General features: G+C 34.6%; 1 protein-coding gene across 1 annotated transcript; it reads left to right on the top strand.

The window, feature by feature from the left end:
• Positions 1-378: 378 nt before the first annotated feature.
• On the top strand, positions 379-850 carry LOC104546125 (neuroligin-4, X-linked-like; the record flags this gene model as incomplete). Its single annotated transcript, XM_010191428.1, has 1 exon — positions 379-850. A coding segment is annotated over exon 1 (472 nt), but the record flags the coding sequence as incomplete, so codon positions are not given.
• Positions 851-15,579: the final 14,729 nt, after the last annotated feature.

Genomic DNA, 15,579 nt, shown 5'->3' with positions numbered 1-15,579 from the left:
CAGGCTGACTTTGTGGACTGGACTTCACTGGAAGGAGCCATTTCGCTGGGAAAGTGGAATTACTGCAGATCTCTTTCCATACTGCTTGCTAGGAAGTGCTCTGTGTTGCCAGGATTAAGTCAACACTGAAGTCTGGAATGGGCCTTAGGGGGAAACATTCCCTTGTTTCTTCTGAAATTGGGATTTGTCTACAGTCAGTCAGCTGAGGCATCTACCACACACCGGTTTTTGGGTTTTTTTGCTGTCCGAACAAAATTACGTTTTCCCTCACTTCGTCTCTTTTTGACTACTTTTCAATTCTATTAGTTTTCATTTTCTTGACTGATTAAATTTCTCCTGGCTGTGCAAAAAAGAGCCCTGCTGATGTTGATTTAAATAATGTCGAAACCAATGGGACTTCTATGGCTGCCTTTGATCTTCACCCCAGTGTGTGTCATGTTGAATTCTAACTTCCTCCTGTGGATAACTGCACTGGCAATAAGATTTACTCTCATTGATGGCCAAGCACAATACCCAGTTGTTACCACAAATTATGGCAAAATACGTGGTTTAAGAACACCTTTGCCTAATGAGATCCTTGGTCCAGTGGAGCAGTACCTAGGTGTTCCTTATGCCTCTCCTCCAACTGGAGAAAGGCGATTTCAGCCCCCAGAGCCACCGTCATCTTGGACAGGTGTCCGCAACGCCACACAGTTTGCTGCTGTCTGCCCGCAGTACCTGGATGAGAGGTCACTGCTCAATGACATGCTGCCAGTCTGGTTTACAGCCAATCTGGATACCGTGGTGACATATGTTCAGGATCAAAATGAAGACTGTCTGTATTTGAATATCTATGTGCCCACAGAGGATGGTAAGTACTCTAAGGACCACACTGCAGTGCACTCACTAGTTCTGCACATGAGTAGTAACCAGGTCTTTAAAGCATCTTGCTCAGTTTCCTCCGTATTTTATCTGTGGTATGGATCATGCCTCTGAACACATATTTTAAGTAATATTTTGTAGATTGAACATGCTTGCATGAATTCTCTCTCATGTTTTGGTGTAATGACAAACAGCAATTTCATTTGCAGGCAGTAGCCAGGGAGCTTAAGCTAGTCTTAAGTTTCCATCTGAACTACAGCTGAGCATCATTCACAAGAGAGGAAAGGGAAAATAAACATTAACAAGAAGTATCATATTTACTTTCACATGTATGAATGGTACAAATACTGCCACATACTAATTTTTAAAGGCTAATTACTCTAATTATTTTCTCTTCAGTTTTATTATAGTACCTCTGAGCCTACTGTAAACTCTGTTTGATTTTAATAGATATAGAAAATTTTTGTCGTAGTTTTGTCTGCATTCTTTTTTCCAGGATTTTTACCTATCAAACTTTTCATTCCAACATGGGTGTTTTCATTTATTAAATTTAAAATTAAGTAAACTTGATTTTATTATGCACAGCTGAACAGGCAGCCTTAAACTTTCATCTGTTTCCTGCAATCCTTTCTCAAGAGGGCTACTTTAAACCATCTTCTGTAGACAAAAACATTGAACACAACTGGTAACAAAACTCTTCAAATGTTTTCATGATCTCAATCATAAAAATTCTAGCTTAACTATGTTCTGGATCTATCTTTTGTGGTTCTGAATGGTATTGCTACCTACTGACAAGAAGACGTGTTTACATCAGGCCCCAAATAAGTAAAGTTCATTCTATATCACACAGAAATAAAAAGTTCTACTGGCAATTATATTTAATATTCTGTTAAAAGTCTATTCTTTCAGCCACTTAGAATGCAGTTACTGATGCATAACATGACAGATCTCTCCCAGATATGCAAATCCCTTCACTTTAGCTGAGGGTTTGATTTGCATAACCAAGACATTGTTATTTCTCAGTAACCATACTCTAAATATGCAAATTTTGTACTTTGATTATTATAATCCTTCTGCCTTGATTGGCTTCTTTACTCAGAATTTCCAAGCTGTTTGCCAGCAATAAACATACCACCTTCTTTTCCTGTTCATATCAGCTGAAGCAAAGACTTGAAAGCTAAAAATAAAGGGGTAAGGTTTGGGAATACTGGGAGCTCTGCAAACATAAATACTACCAAGCTGCTTAAATTAAAAGTGCTCTGGAAGAAAAGCTGTGTGTATGGGGCTCTGTATATGTGTGTGTGTGTCTGTCTGTCTGTCGGTCAGTGTTTACGTGCATAGATGAAAGAGCAGATCATTCCACTGGGTTCTTTTCGTGTTCCAGTCTCATTACACTGCACCTCACTCCTTGGATAATAACAAAAACAATTCTTTCCCAAATTTGTTTATGTTCTGGATTTTATCCTGCAGCTTTTAATTAGTCACTAGGGCAAGTTTGCCCTGAGAAAGTAGTTCAGGTTAAGATTGTTTTGTTCTCACTGAAGGAATATCAGCTTTGCTAACTCAGTCATCTTTTAAAGCCCAGTGTTAATAAATTCATATATTCCTCCAATCTAGTAACAAGAAGTTTCATCCATAGAATAAATCAATTAAAATAGAAAGGAAATTAGACATGGAAAAATATATACAAATGTCTAGGAAAATAAGATTTTATATCAAATAAGTAATAATAAAATATCATGTGCTGAATTACTAAAAAACTATAGAATTCCTTATTTTGTAAGTAATAGCAAAAGGCATTTCCTTGTAGATTAAAAATAGAAATGACTAATAAATTTAATTTTATCTGTTGTAGATATTTTTGTCCACTTAGTTCCACAGAAAGTGTATGTCTTCCTCTTTCTCCTGGTTTTAGATTTTTTTTACACTAAATAGCATGTAAAGTGAATCTATTTTCTTTTATATATACTTCTGAAGAAATAAACCCATGCACAGAAGAGTACATAGGTGAATAATGAGAGATAAGGTTTGATGTCACTGATGAACTGAAGGCAGCATTGTTCCTGTACAATATGACAAGTATTTTTAACCGGTTGGGAATGAGAAACTTTAAAAGTAATAAATGGAATACATGATGTGTTAATTGTATGCTGTATATCCTATCACTAGTTAAATATAACTCAGTGTGGCTTTTTTTTGGTGAGGAAAATATGCAACCTTCTGCTCATAAAGATACTTAAGTTTTTTTGCCCTATGTAGTATGATCTGTTTATTATCACTTGTGTGGTTTGGTCAGGGAAAACAAATTTTGTTTGTGTACTTTGAATAAAGAATTGAAGAACAAATTCATGCATGCATTCATCTGATTTCAGAATTGCTTCATTGCAATTCTGCCAGTATAAGCTAATGTAAATAAGAGCAGAAGACAGTCACTTTAACTAGGTAGATTAGTTATTTGTAATAAAATAGTTTAAAAAGTTCTTGTTTCTGTCTAAAGAAGTACATTCAAGTTAGGATTCATTAAAATAGTTGGAGCATCTAGGTAAAGGATTAAAATGCCCTGTTTCACAATTTCTAACTGTATTGATCATAGCCTTTCTTTTGAGTCGTAAGATTCTGGATTTCAAATGTCAAATAGGAGCAGAATCCTGTCAGAATGTTTCAAGTTAAAATGTTCCTACAAAGCAAAAATATCTTTGTCTTTAGGAGCTTGCTTTATTTTTTTCATTTTAAGTGAAAATAGTATTTATGATAGAAATCAAAACACATTTCTGCAATTCTCTCCATGAGGATTTTTATTCTTTTAGTGTTGTTCACTGGACAAATGGTTTGTACTGACACTTTCCTTAGCGTAACACATTTCAGAGAATCTAGAGTAACTGGAGAATGTCCTTTGGAAAGGAAAGAATTGCTACCACTATACTCCATGGATTTTTTTTTGGTCATAATAAGTATAAATAATAATGCTGTTATTTAAAGATACACAGCACAAGCAATAAAGATAAAATTTACCAAACTGCTTTTATTTTATATGTCAAACCTTTAATGGTAAGAAATTACTCAGAGATGAAACAAATAAAATATTTGTAGTAAAGTTATTATTTTATCCAAATTGCTTTCAAAACATTTGGCTTCCTCTTCAGAATCACTTATGTGAGTATATGTTGCCTTGTCTGCTTTTTCAGTTACTATAAACTGTAATTTTCCACAAGAATACTTGAATGTCAGTTTTGAGGAGGTCATCTAGGGAAATGATATTGAGGACAGTCTGTTTATTATAACTTCAGTTTGAATATGGGTTTATCTACAGTGGAAATGCTAGATTGAAGAGGACACAGACTGTTAATCGGCTGTGCTTAATCCCTAGCCTTTATCATTTGAATCTGTGGATGCTGGAGGAGATTGCTAACTCCTATCATAACTGGGGAAAAAAATATAACAAAACGGACAGAAAAGACCCTTAATTTTGGGTTTTTTCATTATAATCTTCAAAATGGTATTAAAAGCAAGGCAAGATAAAAAAAAAGCAACATGAGTAAATCTTTGTTTAAAACCTGCTCTGTAGATCAAAACAGAAAATAAAATAAGAAAGATGACTTTTCAGTGTTTTTGCATGATGAATAATATATGTATGTTGGTATATGGATAAAGGGTACAGTTTATACACAAGTGGGTAGCTATTTAACCATTATATATCTGGTAGGGATTAATTAATGAAGCCTTTAATATCTTCAGCAGTTGCTCACTAAAAATGTTCTGTGAGCTCTTTTCTCATTTACATTACAATAGATACAGCTGAAGTGACAACTAAAGGTGGTAGACCATGATACTTATTAAAGCTGAATGGGTATGTCACTATTTTTTCCTTAGATTAGCGAAACTGAGAATATTGTCCAGGATTAGTGATATATTTAATTGTGGGCTACCAGGAAGAAAAAAGCCATAGGCAAGAGCAGAGATCAACAGTATTCCTTTTCTGGGCAGCAATATGAAGGAAAGGTACCTGCATCTTCAGTCTCTGTGTCTATTTGTCTAAGAAATAAAGAGATGAAAAATTTGAAATAAACTGATAAAAAGATGTGCCCTAGGTGATTACTATAGCTTGCACACTGTACCAATTTCAATTTCAATTGACTAATATGTCAAATGTCTGCTTAGTATATAACTGAATGTTTGCAGCCTTTTCCTTGTCATTGCTGTTCAACTGCAGTGTCTGTTTAACTTGGGAAAAGTCATTTTATCGAAATTATACTGATAAAACTTAATGGATTTTTTTTACTTTTTTTGGATGGAGGGGATAAAAAGGTAGTAGAAAGATGAGTTCCATCTTTACAAATATTTGATGATGTGGAATAAAAAGTTATCTAATGGCTTCTTTATAAATGTGAGGAATAAAGCTTCACACATAAAAAGAGTAACATGTAATATCATACAACATTATTTTCATTGAATTATTAGTAGATTATAATAGTAACTTTTATTTTTCAAATTAACCTGAATTTCTATAGAGTAGATTCTCCTAATCTGTATGTAGTTTTAAGTTTCAGTAGATGCATATCTAACATTTGTCAGATAAGCTGAAAATTACAGTTCTATTATTTCTTCATTACTTTTGTAAATTTAAGTAGGTACTTAAGAAAACAAATTCAGGATTGATATATATAGCTTAGAAATTAGGAGTCTGATATATCTTGTTTTCATGTTTATAGTTTTTATTTTTCCCCAAAATCTTTATTATTTGGGTTTTTTAAAGTCAATTATAATTTGTATAATTGGTGTAGGAAAACAGAATTTTACTTCTGTTTTCTGAAGTATTTTTAAAAGCAAACCAATTAAATTAAATTATATTTAAAAATATTTAAAATGTTTTAAAACCAATTTAGGACTGTTTTTTAATAAATCACAATGTTTGAGCAGTTTTATATTATAAATAGTGTTTTTCTGCAATAAAAAAAAGAATATGACAAGAGCTTCTTCTCAGTTTCAAGATTTCCACAGGTTTTCTCAATAACTTGTTTATTTTTAGCCTCCACCTTTTCAGTCAATTCTTTGTCTTTGGAAAAATAGAAATTAATGTTTAAAATTCTCTTGTTATTGAAATGCATTTCAGCTTAAACTATATAAAAACTATACCCAATAAAACATATCCTTTTGTATAATGCTTGTATTACTTTCCAAAGCGAGAGGATTAGAAATAGATAACAATTACAATACAAAATGATAATGTTGGAATTGCTGTGTGTTGTCCCAGTTAAACATAAACTTTTTAGTGTCAGGGAGAAAATAATTCTCCATTGTGAAAGATAAACTCCCCATTGTGTCAGAGTGCCTCAAGCCAATTCTTTCACTGCTAGGGTCCAACATATCCCCTCCTCCTAATCCAGAAATATTGCAGCATCTGTGAGGAAGAAGGCGGCATATGTCTGACTACTCTCTGCCTACCAGGATAAAGCTGTGGGTAATCCAGGCCCTTATTTTACATTCTTGCTTTTAACAGTCACAAATACCTTCTGACACCAAAGAACAGGACTCTAATCTAGATGAAATAAAGTTCTTAAATCCTTAGAGCTAAATTCAGATTTAGTTGCTGATTTCAAAATGCTGTCCTTCCCTCCCAGAGTTGCCCATTCACAGGCACTTTACAGGATTGCACCCAAATGGCTTTTTCAGGAATAGATATACAGTGAAGCATAGAGAGAAGCCTCAGCTTTCAATATAACATTATCTAATCTGAACAGGATTTTTGGCACAGTTTCCGAGTCTCATCATTGCCTCATATTGAAAAACCTGGTAGAATGAAGGGAATGTTCTTTAAAACACAAGGAGTTAATGTTTCTTCTGCAAAGACAAATTAATGCTATCATCCTTTTAGTCAAAGAACAGTGCCTTTGGAGATGTAAAGGCTGAGCCATTTGGCTCAGTGACGCAAAAGAAACAGTCTTTAGTCATATGGGTCATGAGACAGATCAGACAGGCAATTTTACTTCATTCTGCCCATTGACTCTCACTTGTGTCTTCTGGGTGTTTTTTTGTGGTTTTTTGGTGTGCATTTTTTTAAAAATGTGGTTTCTCTCTGCGTTCCTGCAAAACATGTCTTCATACGTTGCTGCTTTTCACTATGTGTCTTATTGCTTTCTGATGAAACACAAATCAACATGACACTACTAAGACCGAGGCGTGCTGTTCTGGGGCAGTGCAGTGGTTCCTCAGCAGACTTCTGGGTATTGAATAGTGTGAAATATTCTCGGATCTTAGCAGAGTCATGGCTATACCATTACCTTTCATGCACTATTAAGGCTTTGTGTTCTTGTTGAGCTTCTTTTAGGCATTTTTTTGCAGAGTTCTGAAAGTTATTTATATATTTTCATTCAAATTTGGTTCACTTTCTCTTACTTAGCACATTAATTGCAGCTTCAGAAAAGGTGACACTTTCTGAGTAGCTCAGCTAAGTCAAAAGGCTCATAAATCAATCTCCATCTGTGAAAATACTTAAAGGAATTGTCACTATATCAATGTGATAGTCATAGGTAGTACGTGAACCAGGAAAATTTGCAATTCTGTTCTAGAAATATTTGGGTATTTACAAAATAAGCTAACACAAATTCAAAATAAAGCAAACGCTTATCATTTGCTCCTCAGAATTGATGACAAAATTGTTGACAACTGAAATGAAGATAAAAATTACTTCTGAAGATTGCTTTTTTCACAGCACTTTGATTTTTCATCCTTTTAAAGTGAAAGAATATCTCCACCATTCAAGTCTTTAAACCAATGCTTCTTGCTTCTGATTCCAGATAAATTTCTTAGAATGGTGTATAATCGGTTATATATGCTTACATTTTGTGATAGTATTAGTTGAATGTATTAGTTTCTATCCAAATAGAAAAAAAAAGTAAAAAAAAAAGTTAAAGATAGCATATTTTATTTATTTTTGTGATATCATCTGAGGGAATATGGATGAATTTATATTCTTAGGGTTTATATTCTTTTATATTTAATTTATATTCTTAGGGTGGTTTTTTTTAGTCTGGACAAAGAGACAAGGAATAAGAAATAATTATAAAACCATAAAAATGAACTGATGCTTACAGCTATCTGATGCTGATGTGTTAAAAATCCATTAAAGAAATGTTATAATAGAAGGAAAAATTGTCTTTTACACTTCTTGCCGTAGGCAAACTTTTAGTGAAGAATAAATTTACTTGCAATGCTAAGCCAAATTCCTACACTATATATAGAAAATTTTAGTCACAAATAGAATTTCTGGTGCCTCGTTCCAGAATGCTTGTTAATGCTGAGTTGGTGTTAAATGGATATTTAATTGACAGGGTATGACATATTTAATCTAATGGAGAGAAATTACTTTGTGCTGACTCAAATGACTATGCGATTAATCACTGATAATATTTACAAGCCATCATAGCTGGAAATCATGGAATTCATTGTCTGATTTAGTAAATATGCAGCAGGGCAAATGAAAAACCCAATCCAAATATATACATTTCAGCCTCTTACAAATAAATTAGAATAAAATTATCTTTCATGTGATATTTTTAGTGTGACTAGGAAATTTCTAATAATAATTCTGCATTTCTAATACTGCCCCAGTGGTTATGTTTTTGCTAGTTCTTCAGCCAGCAGAGGGAGCACAAGTTACCAGCAAACTAATTTTTTCTGTCTTCAGACATCATTGGGAACACCACAACTAATTCTGGTGAACACAGTAGTAAAACACGCAAACAGATGCTGGTTTATACCCTTTGAACGGGTAGGAAGGTATCCTATCCACCTTTCCCAAGCTGAAAAATAATATTGCAAATGCTGTTTTATTTTTGTGAATTTATATATGGAGTAAAACCCATCCAAGCAAAGCATGCACTCACACTGACAAACTTACACAACACTGATTTATTATTATAAAATTTATTTCTTGTAAAAAAATAAAGGTTTAGATCAGAAGCATACTGAGTATGCACCAGTTGGTGATTGAGCAGCAAATAATGATACTTGCTTTGACATTCTTACAAGGCATTCAATGGCACAGTTGATTCTAGAGTAAAGAATATGATCTATTAGGTTATGGTGAGTTTCATAGAAGCATCCTTACATAAAAAAGAACTATTTTATTCTTCTAATTTATAAACTCAACTTAGACAGAGGCACATTAATTTTTTTCCATGAATGCCATTGACTCTCTATTTTCTGTATTATGATTCATGCAAAATGCCAAATACATTTTGCATCCTTTTATTTCACTGAGACAAAATTGTTAAGCATGCTGAAGTTTCACCCATCCTGACAATAAAGTGTGTAAAGTTTTTGCTATTATCAAGTTTGAATTGACAGTATGATTAAGCTATATTAAGTCACCCGAAGTACAAAATTACACAGATTTTGAAGGGCTTTCCCTCCAAAATACCTTGCTTCCAGGCATTATGTATCTGATTCAAAAGGACTGGTGTGTTTATGGTACTGGTGATTTGAGATGCCTTTGTCTTCAGGACTTGCTCTGCCTGAACAATAGATATTGTGCAACAGCCTGACTTGCAATTGATAACTAGGGTGTGTCCTTAAGAGTTGCATCAAATCAGATGTTTACTGTGAGGATACATAAAGCCATCAATATAGAATAATTGCTGTTTTGTCATTAATGATTACCTCAAAATGTATTTAAGTCGAAGAAAATGACACCGACATTGTAAAGAAGAAAGCAGCTTAGTATGTCAATCTCTCAGTGTGAGTATCTTAATGAAAGCAGATTGAAGAAAGAACTGAATACAAATAAATGCTGTAATGTGAACTTGAAAATGGGAAAAGTTTCTAAAATCATGCTGGGTGATTTATTCTTTGTTTTCATTATCAAGGGATTATCTAAACTACCTTCAATCTTATTCACGGAACTAAACCTTATTAAATGGATTGAATAGGTAAACTTTTATTCTTAACTGTAGATCTTTTCACAACAAGCCTCTGAGAAATATTCAAGCCATATTTTTTTCTCTTTTTATTCAGTCTCACTATTTCTTGCAACCACTTCTTGTTATTTATATTTTCCAACTGTCTCTTTGCACATGCTACGAGTGAATACCTTTGCTCACTTTACAAAAGAATAACATAAAATAGATGTAGCATAGATTTCCATTTCCCCAAAAGGTGTTATTCAGGTATTCTTCATTATCTTTTTCTTACCAGAATTATACACAAGAAGCACTAAAATTTGAGGAAACATCAGCTATGGCTCTTAAATAGTTTTTGGAAGGGACACAGCTGACAAATAGTTGGACCAGAAAATTAGCTATGCAGTGAGTGTGAAAGGATCAGGTGAAGAAAGAAAGCCTGATTCTTTCTCATGTCTTAGTCTTTCTGTACTGAACTCCTTCAGTGGGCCACTCAGCTATGCCTGGCAAACTGCATGTGGGCTACAGGGTAGCAGATGAGGATCCTAATGTACCATATGTTGGTACATTAGGTTTTCTTTAATTTAGTTGTTGGTATTTGTTGGGTTGTTTGGATTTTTAATTTTTATCTGAACAGCTCTTGCTTGCATTTTAGTTGTCATCATGAAATACTCTTCCCACACCCCGTTGTATAAATATGCCCAGCAAGTATTTGGGATATTGCAAGACTCAAGGGGGGATAAAGTTCAGATATTGAAATGCGTTGTGTGGACAGTGGCCTACAAAAATGCCTAAACATCTATGAAGCCAGTGAAAGACGTCCGTCATGTAACACCTGTCTTGTTTAACAGTTCAACCAGTCATTTTAATTTTTTAGTACCTTTGAAAATATGACCTGTGATACTTAAGATAATTTTTATTAAAAAATGTAAGAAGTTAGTAAGTAATGATAAGTTTACAAGTTACCATCAGGATATAAATATATTATGAAATGAATAGTTTATGCCATTTGTGAGTGCTGCTTCCAGATGTATTATTAAAATTGTATCAAACTTCTAAATGCATGCTATTTTACTATGCTTGTTTTGTATAAGATCTAATACAGTAAATCAAGATGGCTTAGATGGATTACTAACTGTTTCAAAATCCAAATAAATAGCTTTTGGATTTGCATGTCAATATCATTTTTTTCCTCTTGTGATTTCTTTTCCTAGTTTGCCTCAACAGAAGTGATAAGATATACACCATTAGTTCCTAAAACCAGATGATAAAACAGTTCTTTCTGCATTTTAAGTGGAGCTAGTTTAAAGCACATTTTTCTTCATGAGATACTGAGTGACTGGTATTTTACCACAAGTAACCCTATTCTTTTTCTTGGTTTGTGTCTTTTTCATTGCTTCTGTAAGCATTAGTTAAATTAGTTAAACATCAACTAATTCTCCATTTCATGTACTGATTTATTACAGATTTCTTGTTTAATACAGAGATGTGAAACAAAATTCCCTGGGTTTTTGTTCCTTCTTTTTGAATCTACCAAAGGTATCATATTTTTTAGATACATTGGGACTGAGGTGGTCAGAGGGTGTTTCTAAGACAAAGAGATGTGAGACAGTCTGTCTGCTGCCTTTGTGCCTTGGTTGTCCATTGTCCATTTACAAAATGAGAATCATATTGATTTTCTTCGAGTAGGCGTAGAAACAACTGCAGGAAGGAAATGCCTCTGGGTGGTAAAAGGCTCAAGTTACTTTCCATGTACTTACAGTCTAAAAGATTACATCCTTTTTATTTGTGTGTATATTTTTTTCTAGGCTCTATCACCTTCTGTGACCCATTTAGTGGCAGCACTTTGCATATCATTGCATTGTATTGTAACCTTTAAGCAAAACTCTTAAAAAAGGGCAATGGATTTGGGAGCTGTTCCACTATGATGATTTTAAAGAGTTAAGTAAATAAGTTTAAAACTAGGGAATTTAAAAGATGGTCTGACTCTTTTACTGACAGAATAGTCAAATCTTGCTATCAAGGTTTACATTTAATTCTTTAGTCTCAATCTTCACAAAGTAGAGTTTGAAATGAGATGGCAGGTAGATAGAATTTTTCCAAGAGATAAAAGACACAAAGGAAAAATCACTTATTCCAGAAGAGGATCCTAAGGCATTCAAATATTGAAAGATAGGAGAAACTTTGTGATTGGACAAGGCATGTAAGATCCCAGTGTAATGTGTTTAAACTGAGAAGGGATCACATAAATTACTGATTAATGGAAAAAAAGCTTTTATTAATATGCGATGCATAGTTAATAGGTTTCTCTCATAAAGCTTACCAAAAGCCTGAAATCAGAAATAGATTTTGGAAGAAAGTGTGCTGTTTGCAGATGCAACATAATGGCTTGGAATGTTTCTGTGTCCTTTAATTTTCTTCATTATCTCTCAACTAATAAAGAAATTACTCCTAAGTACAATATAAAATATTTGCTCTGGCAGATCTGCCAGTTGGCGATGACCTAGTTGGCATAACCCTTGTAGTTCATTCTGAAATGAATACTTCGCATGACCTATAAACAACGTCTGGAAACTGGACCTAATAGGATATGTACTTGTATACTGGGTCCAGCAGTTAGGGATCACCAGATGCATTCTTTATGCATGGAACTTATTTAGTACCCTTTTCAGTCAGCTAAGATTGTAGACTGAAAACATTAACCTGCGCTATTTTCACTTTCCTGTGGCTTTCAAACAACCCTTATAGGGAGCAACCAACTGCTTTTATTTTCAGAGCTTAATTCTTCAAAGACATGGTATTATTTTTGCATGCAGTGCACAACTTTGTTTAGAACTAGAAAATGCTGTTTTTTACATAACTCAAGAGGTGTTTATTATCAGAAAATATCACACCTTTGCATGGTTCCCATTTCCTTAGTACAGCATTTGGTTGTGTATTCCCTAGCTTGCTTTCTCTGATCAGTTAGGTGTAACCTTGTCTGTAAGCTTGATTTGATTTCAAAGTCTAAATGGTTCCATGGTGGACACACTCCCTCTCTACGAGGAGGTGCATTGCTCTGTCTTCTAAGAGTATGAATGAGAAGAGATCAGAAACAATTAGGCTACTGCAGTACAAGAGAGAGCTACATGAGTTGACTGTATGCACATTCTTAGTCTATTATAAATGCCTTGATTTTTAACCTAGATTTAAAAAACATTAATGAAGGATGCTTAAGCTAATGCACATTATCCTATGTTTATTGTGAGTTTAAAGTACACATGCTATGAACAGCCACAGTTTAATGTGTTGTAATAGTAATGATTCACACTCTGAGAATTTAAACGCGTGTCTGCTCTAGTAATCAAGATGACATGAATATCCAATGGGTAATTTTATCCTAGTTGTATCTGAAAGTAATGTGAACTTCAGCTGAAACAGAATAAAATAGCAAGGGCTAGCACCTTGTATATTCATCAGCCTAAACCAGGGGTGATTCCTCCCACCCTCATATGGTGTACTGATCAAGTAAAGTGACAAGGTTTTCTGATTTCTTATCAATAATATGAATTTGATCATCTGGAAATCACAGATAGATTGTAACTGTGATTTGCTGTGTTCTTTGTGGAAATTTAAGACCAGCATTTATTATCACATTTTTAGCAACAGAAAGTGACATGCTCCTGCAGCCTTGATGCCACTCATATATAACCTATGAGAGTTTCTGAAGTTTATGCAGAAATAGTTTTAAGAGCTTTATATATTGTTTTCTGAAAATATGTTGGGTTGCCTGTAGCCCAGAAAGTACATACGCTCTTTTGATTTTTTTGATGAACAGTGAAAAAGCACTAACCTATTTGCTGATAATTGCTTTGAAAATTATCATCATATTTGATTACTGTTTCCTGCAATTTGCATTACACTTCAGTACTCCCTAGTGTGCAATAGGGTAGCACAAATAAGCTCTAAGGTAAGAGAGCTAAAGACAAACTCTATATTTTTGCTTGAAATGAGTAAATAAAAAGAAAGTGTTCCCTTATTCTCTGAAGAGGTCTGTCAGTGCTGTAGCTTGGGGGAAATTAGTTTAAGGAATCTGGTACACCTCTCAATTCTCCCCTTAATGGAAAATTTCTATTGAGCTCAGCCCTTACAATTTTAGGGGGTTGTTGTATGCTTTGTTAAATAAAATATAAGCACTGTATTTGTTTTTCTAAGTTCAGCAGTCAGTAGGTTGCATATTGCCCAGTCTACTGTCAGAGCACCCATTAAAGGAATATCTGACAGCAGCCAAGTCACACTGTAACCAAGTTAAATACTTGGGCTTAATGATGGAGAAGGCTGAGTACCTTTGGGGAGCAATCTAAAGCTCTAGCAAAGTAGGGAACTACTAACAGTTAGCAAATGGCCATAACACTACATTTCTCTACTTTGGACCTTGCTGAGGACTAACTTGCTAGGCAAGGTTGCTGAAGGAGGAAGCAGCAGTGATGGCCAAAAACATCAGTAACTTTTACAGTCCTGGGAAGGCCTGCCCAAAATTCTTACCAGACCAAAGAGTACACAGAGAACATCGTTCTGGTGAGGCTGGATCATGGCAAAGTATATCTAAGCTGGTAAAGAAATCCAGCACATCCAGAAATAGCAGTGCAGATACCAAGGGATAAATGGTTTAAAAAAATTATCATAGAATCATAGAATACCAGGTTGGAAGGGACCAAAAGGATCATACAGTCCAACCTTTCAAGGTTTAGTTTAAATGAGATGAGTCAGCACCCTGTCAAGCTGACTCTTAAAACTGACCAGTGTAGGGGAATTTCCCACTTCCCATGGGAGATATTCCAATGTTTGATTGATCTCATGGTAAAATAAATTCTTCTTGAGTTCAATTGGAATCTCTCCAGTAGCAACTTGTGTCCATTACCCCTCGTCTTTTCCATGTGACTCCTTGTGAAAAGGGAGTCTCCATCTTCTTGGTAGCCACCATTTATGTTCTGGTACATGGTGATAAGGTTCCCGCCTAAGCCTTCTCTTCTCAAGGTTTAACAGGCCCAGTTTTCTCAGCCTTTCTTACGGCAGGTCTTCCAGTCCTCTGATCATCCTTGTGGCCCTTCTCTGGACCCCTTCCAACCTTTCTGCATCTTTTTGATATAGTGGGGACCAAAATTGGACACAGTACTCAGGGTGTGGTCTGACCAGGATCGAGTAAAGAGGGATAATGACTTTTTTGTGTCTGCTGATGATGCTCTTTTTAATCCAACCCAGCATTCTGTTGGCTTTCTTTACAGCTGCAGCACACTGTTCACTCATGTTGAGCTTGTCACCCACCAAGACCCCCAGATTCCTTTCCACAGGGCTGCTCTCTAGCCAGCTGGAACCCAGTCTCAGCTGCACTCTTCGATTGTGTATTCCCCTTGGATTATGTATTTAATATGAGACAGACATTTTATTATGACCTTTCCTACTTTTTTTTCCTAAATAGCACAGGATCTCCACTATTTCCTAGCTATACTCACTTTAGTATATCTGTTTTCCTCTTCCTCTGCTAATATGATACTTTTCTATGCTGACCCTTAGCTTTTACTTTTCTTCTTTTGAATTTTATTCACAGGTCTGAATAAGCTCTTTTTTCATCTTTTAATATAGACCAAAATGAGTCTTGCTTAGTCATAAGTGTACTCGTGTTTTCTAGAAAGCTCCTAGGATGTATTATGATTATGTTGAGATGTCTTCTCAGCATTTTACCTGCAGAGACTAGTCTTGGTATTACAAGCCAGCATTGACTTGTAAATAGTTTACGTCATACTTTAAAAGTTTAATGATACTGGAATAAGTGAAAATGTGG

Source organism: Mesitornis unicolor, unplaced genomic scaffold (genome assembly GCF_000695765.1).
Source record: "Mesitornis unicolor isolate BGI_N332 unplaced genomic scaffold, ASM69576v1 scaffold20159, whole genome shotgun sequence".
Taxonomy (NCBI): domain Eukaryota; kingdom Metazoa; phylum Chordata; class Aves; order Mesitornithiformes; family Mesitornithidae; genus Mesitornis; species Mesitornis unicolor.
Note: the sequence above shows the minus strand (reverse complement) of the source record. Positions and strands in the feature narration are given on the sequence as shown.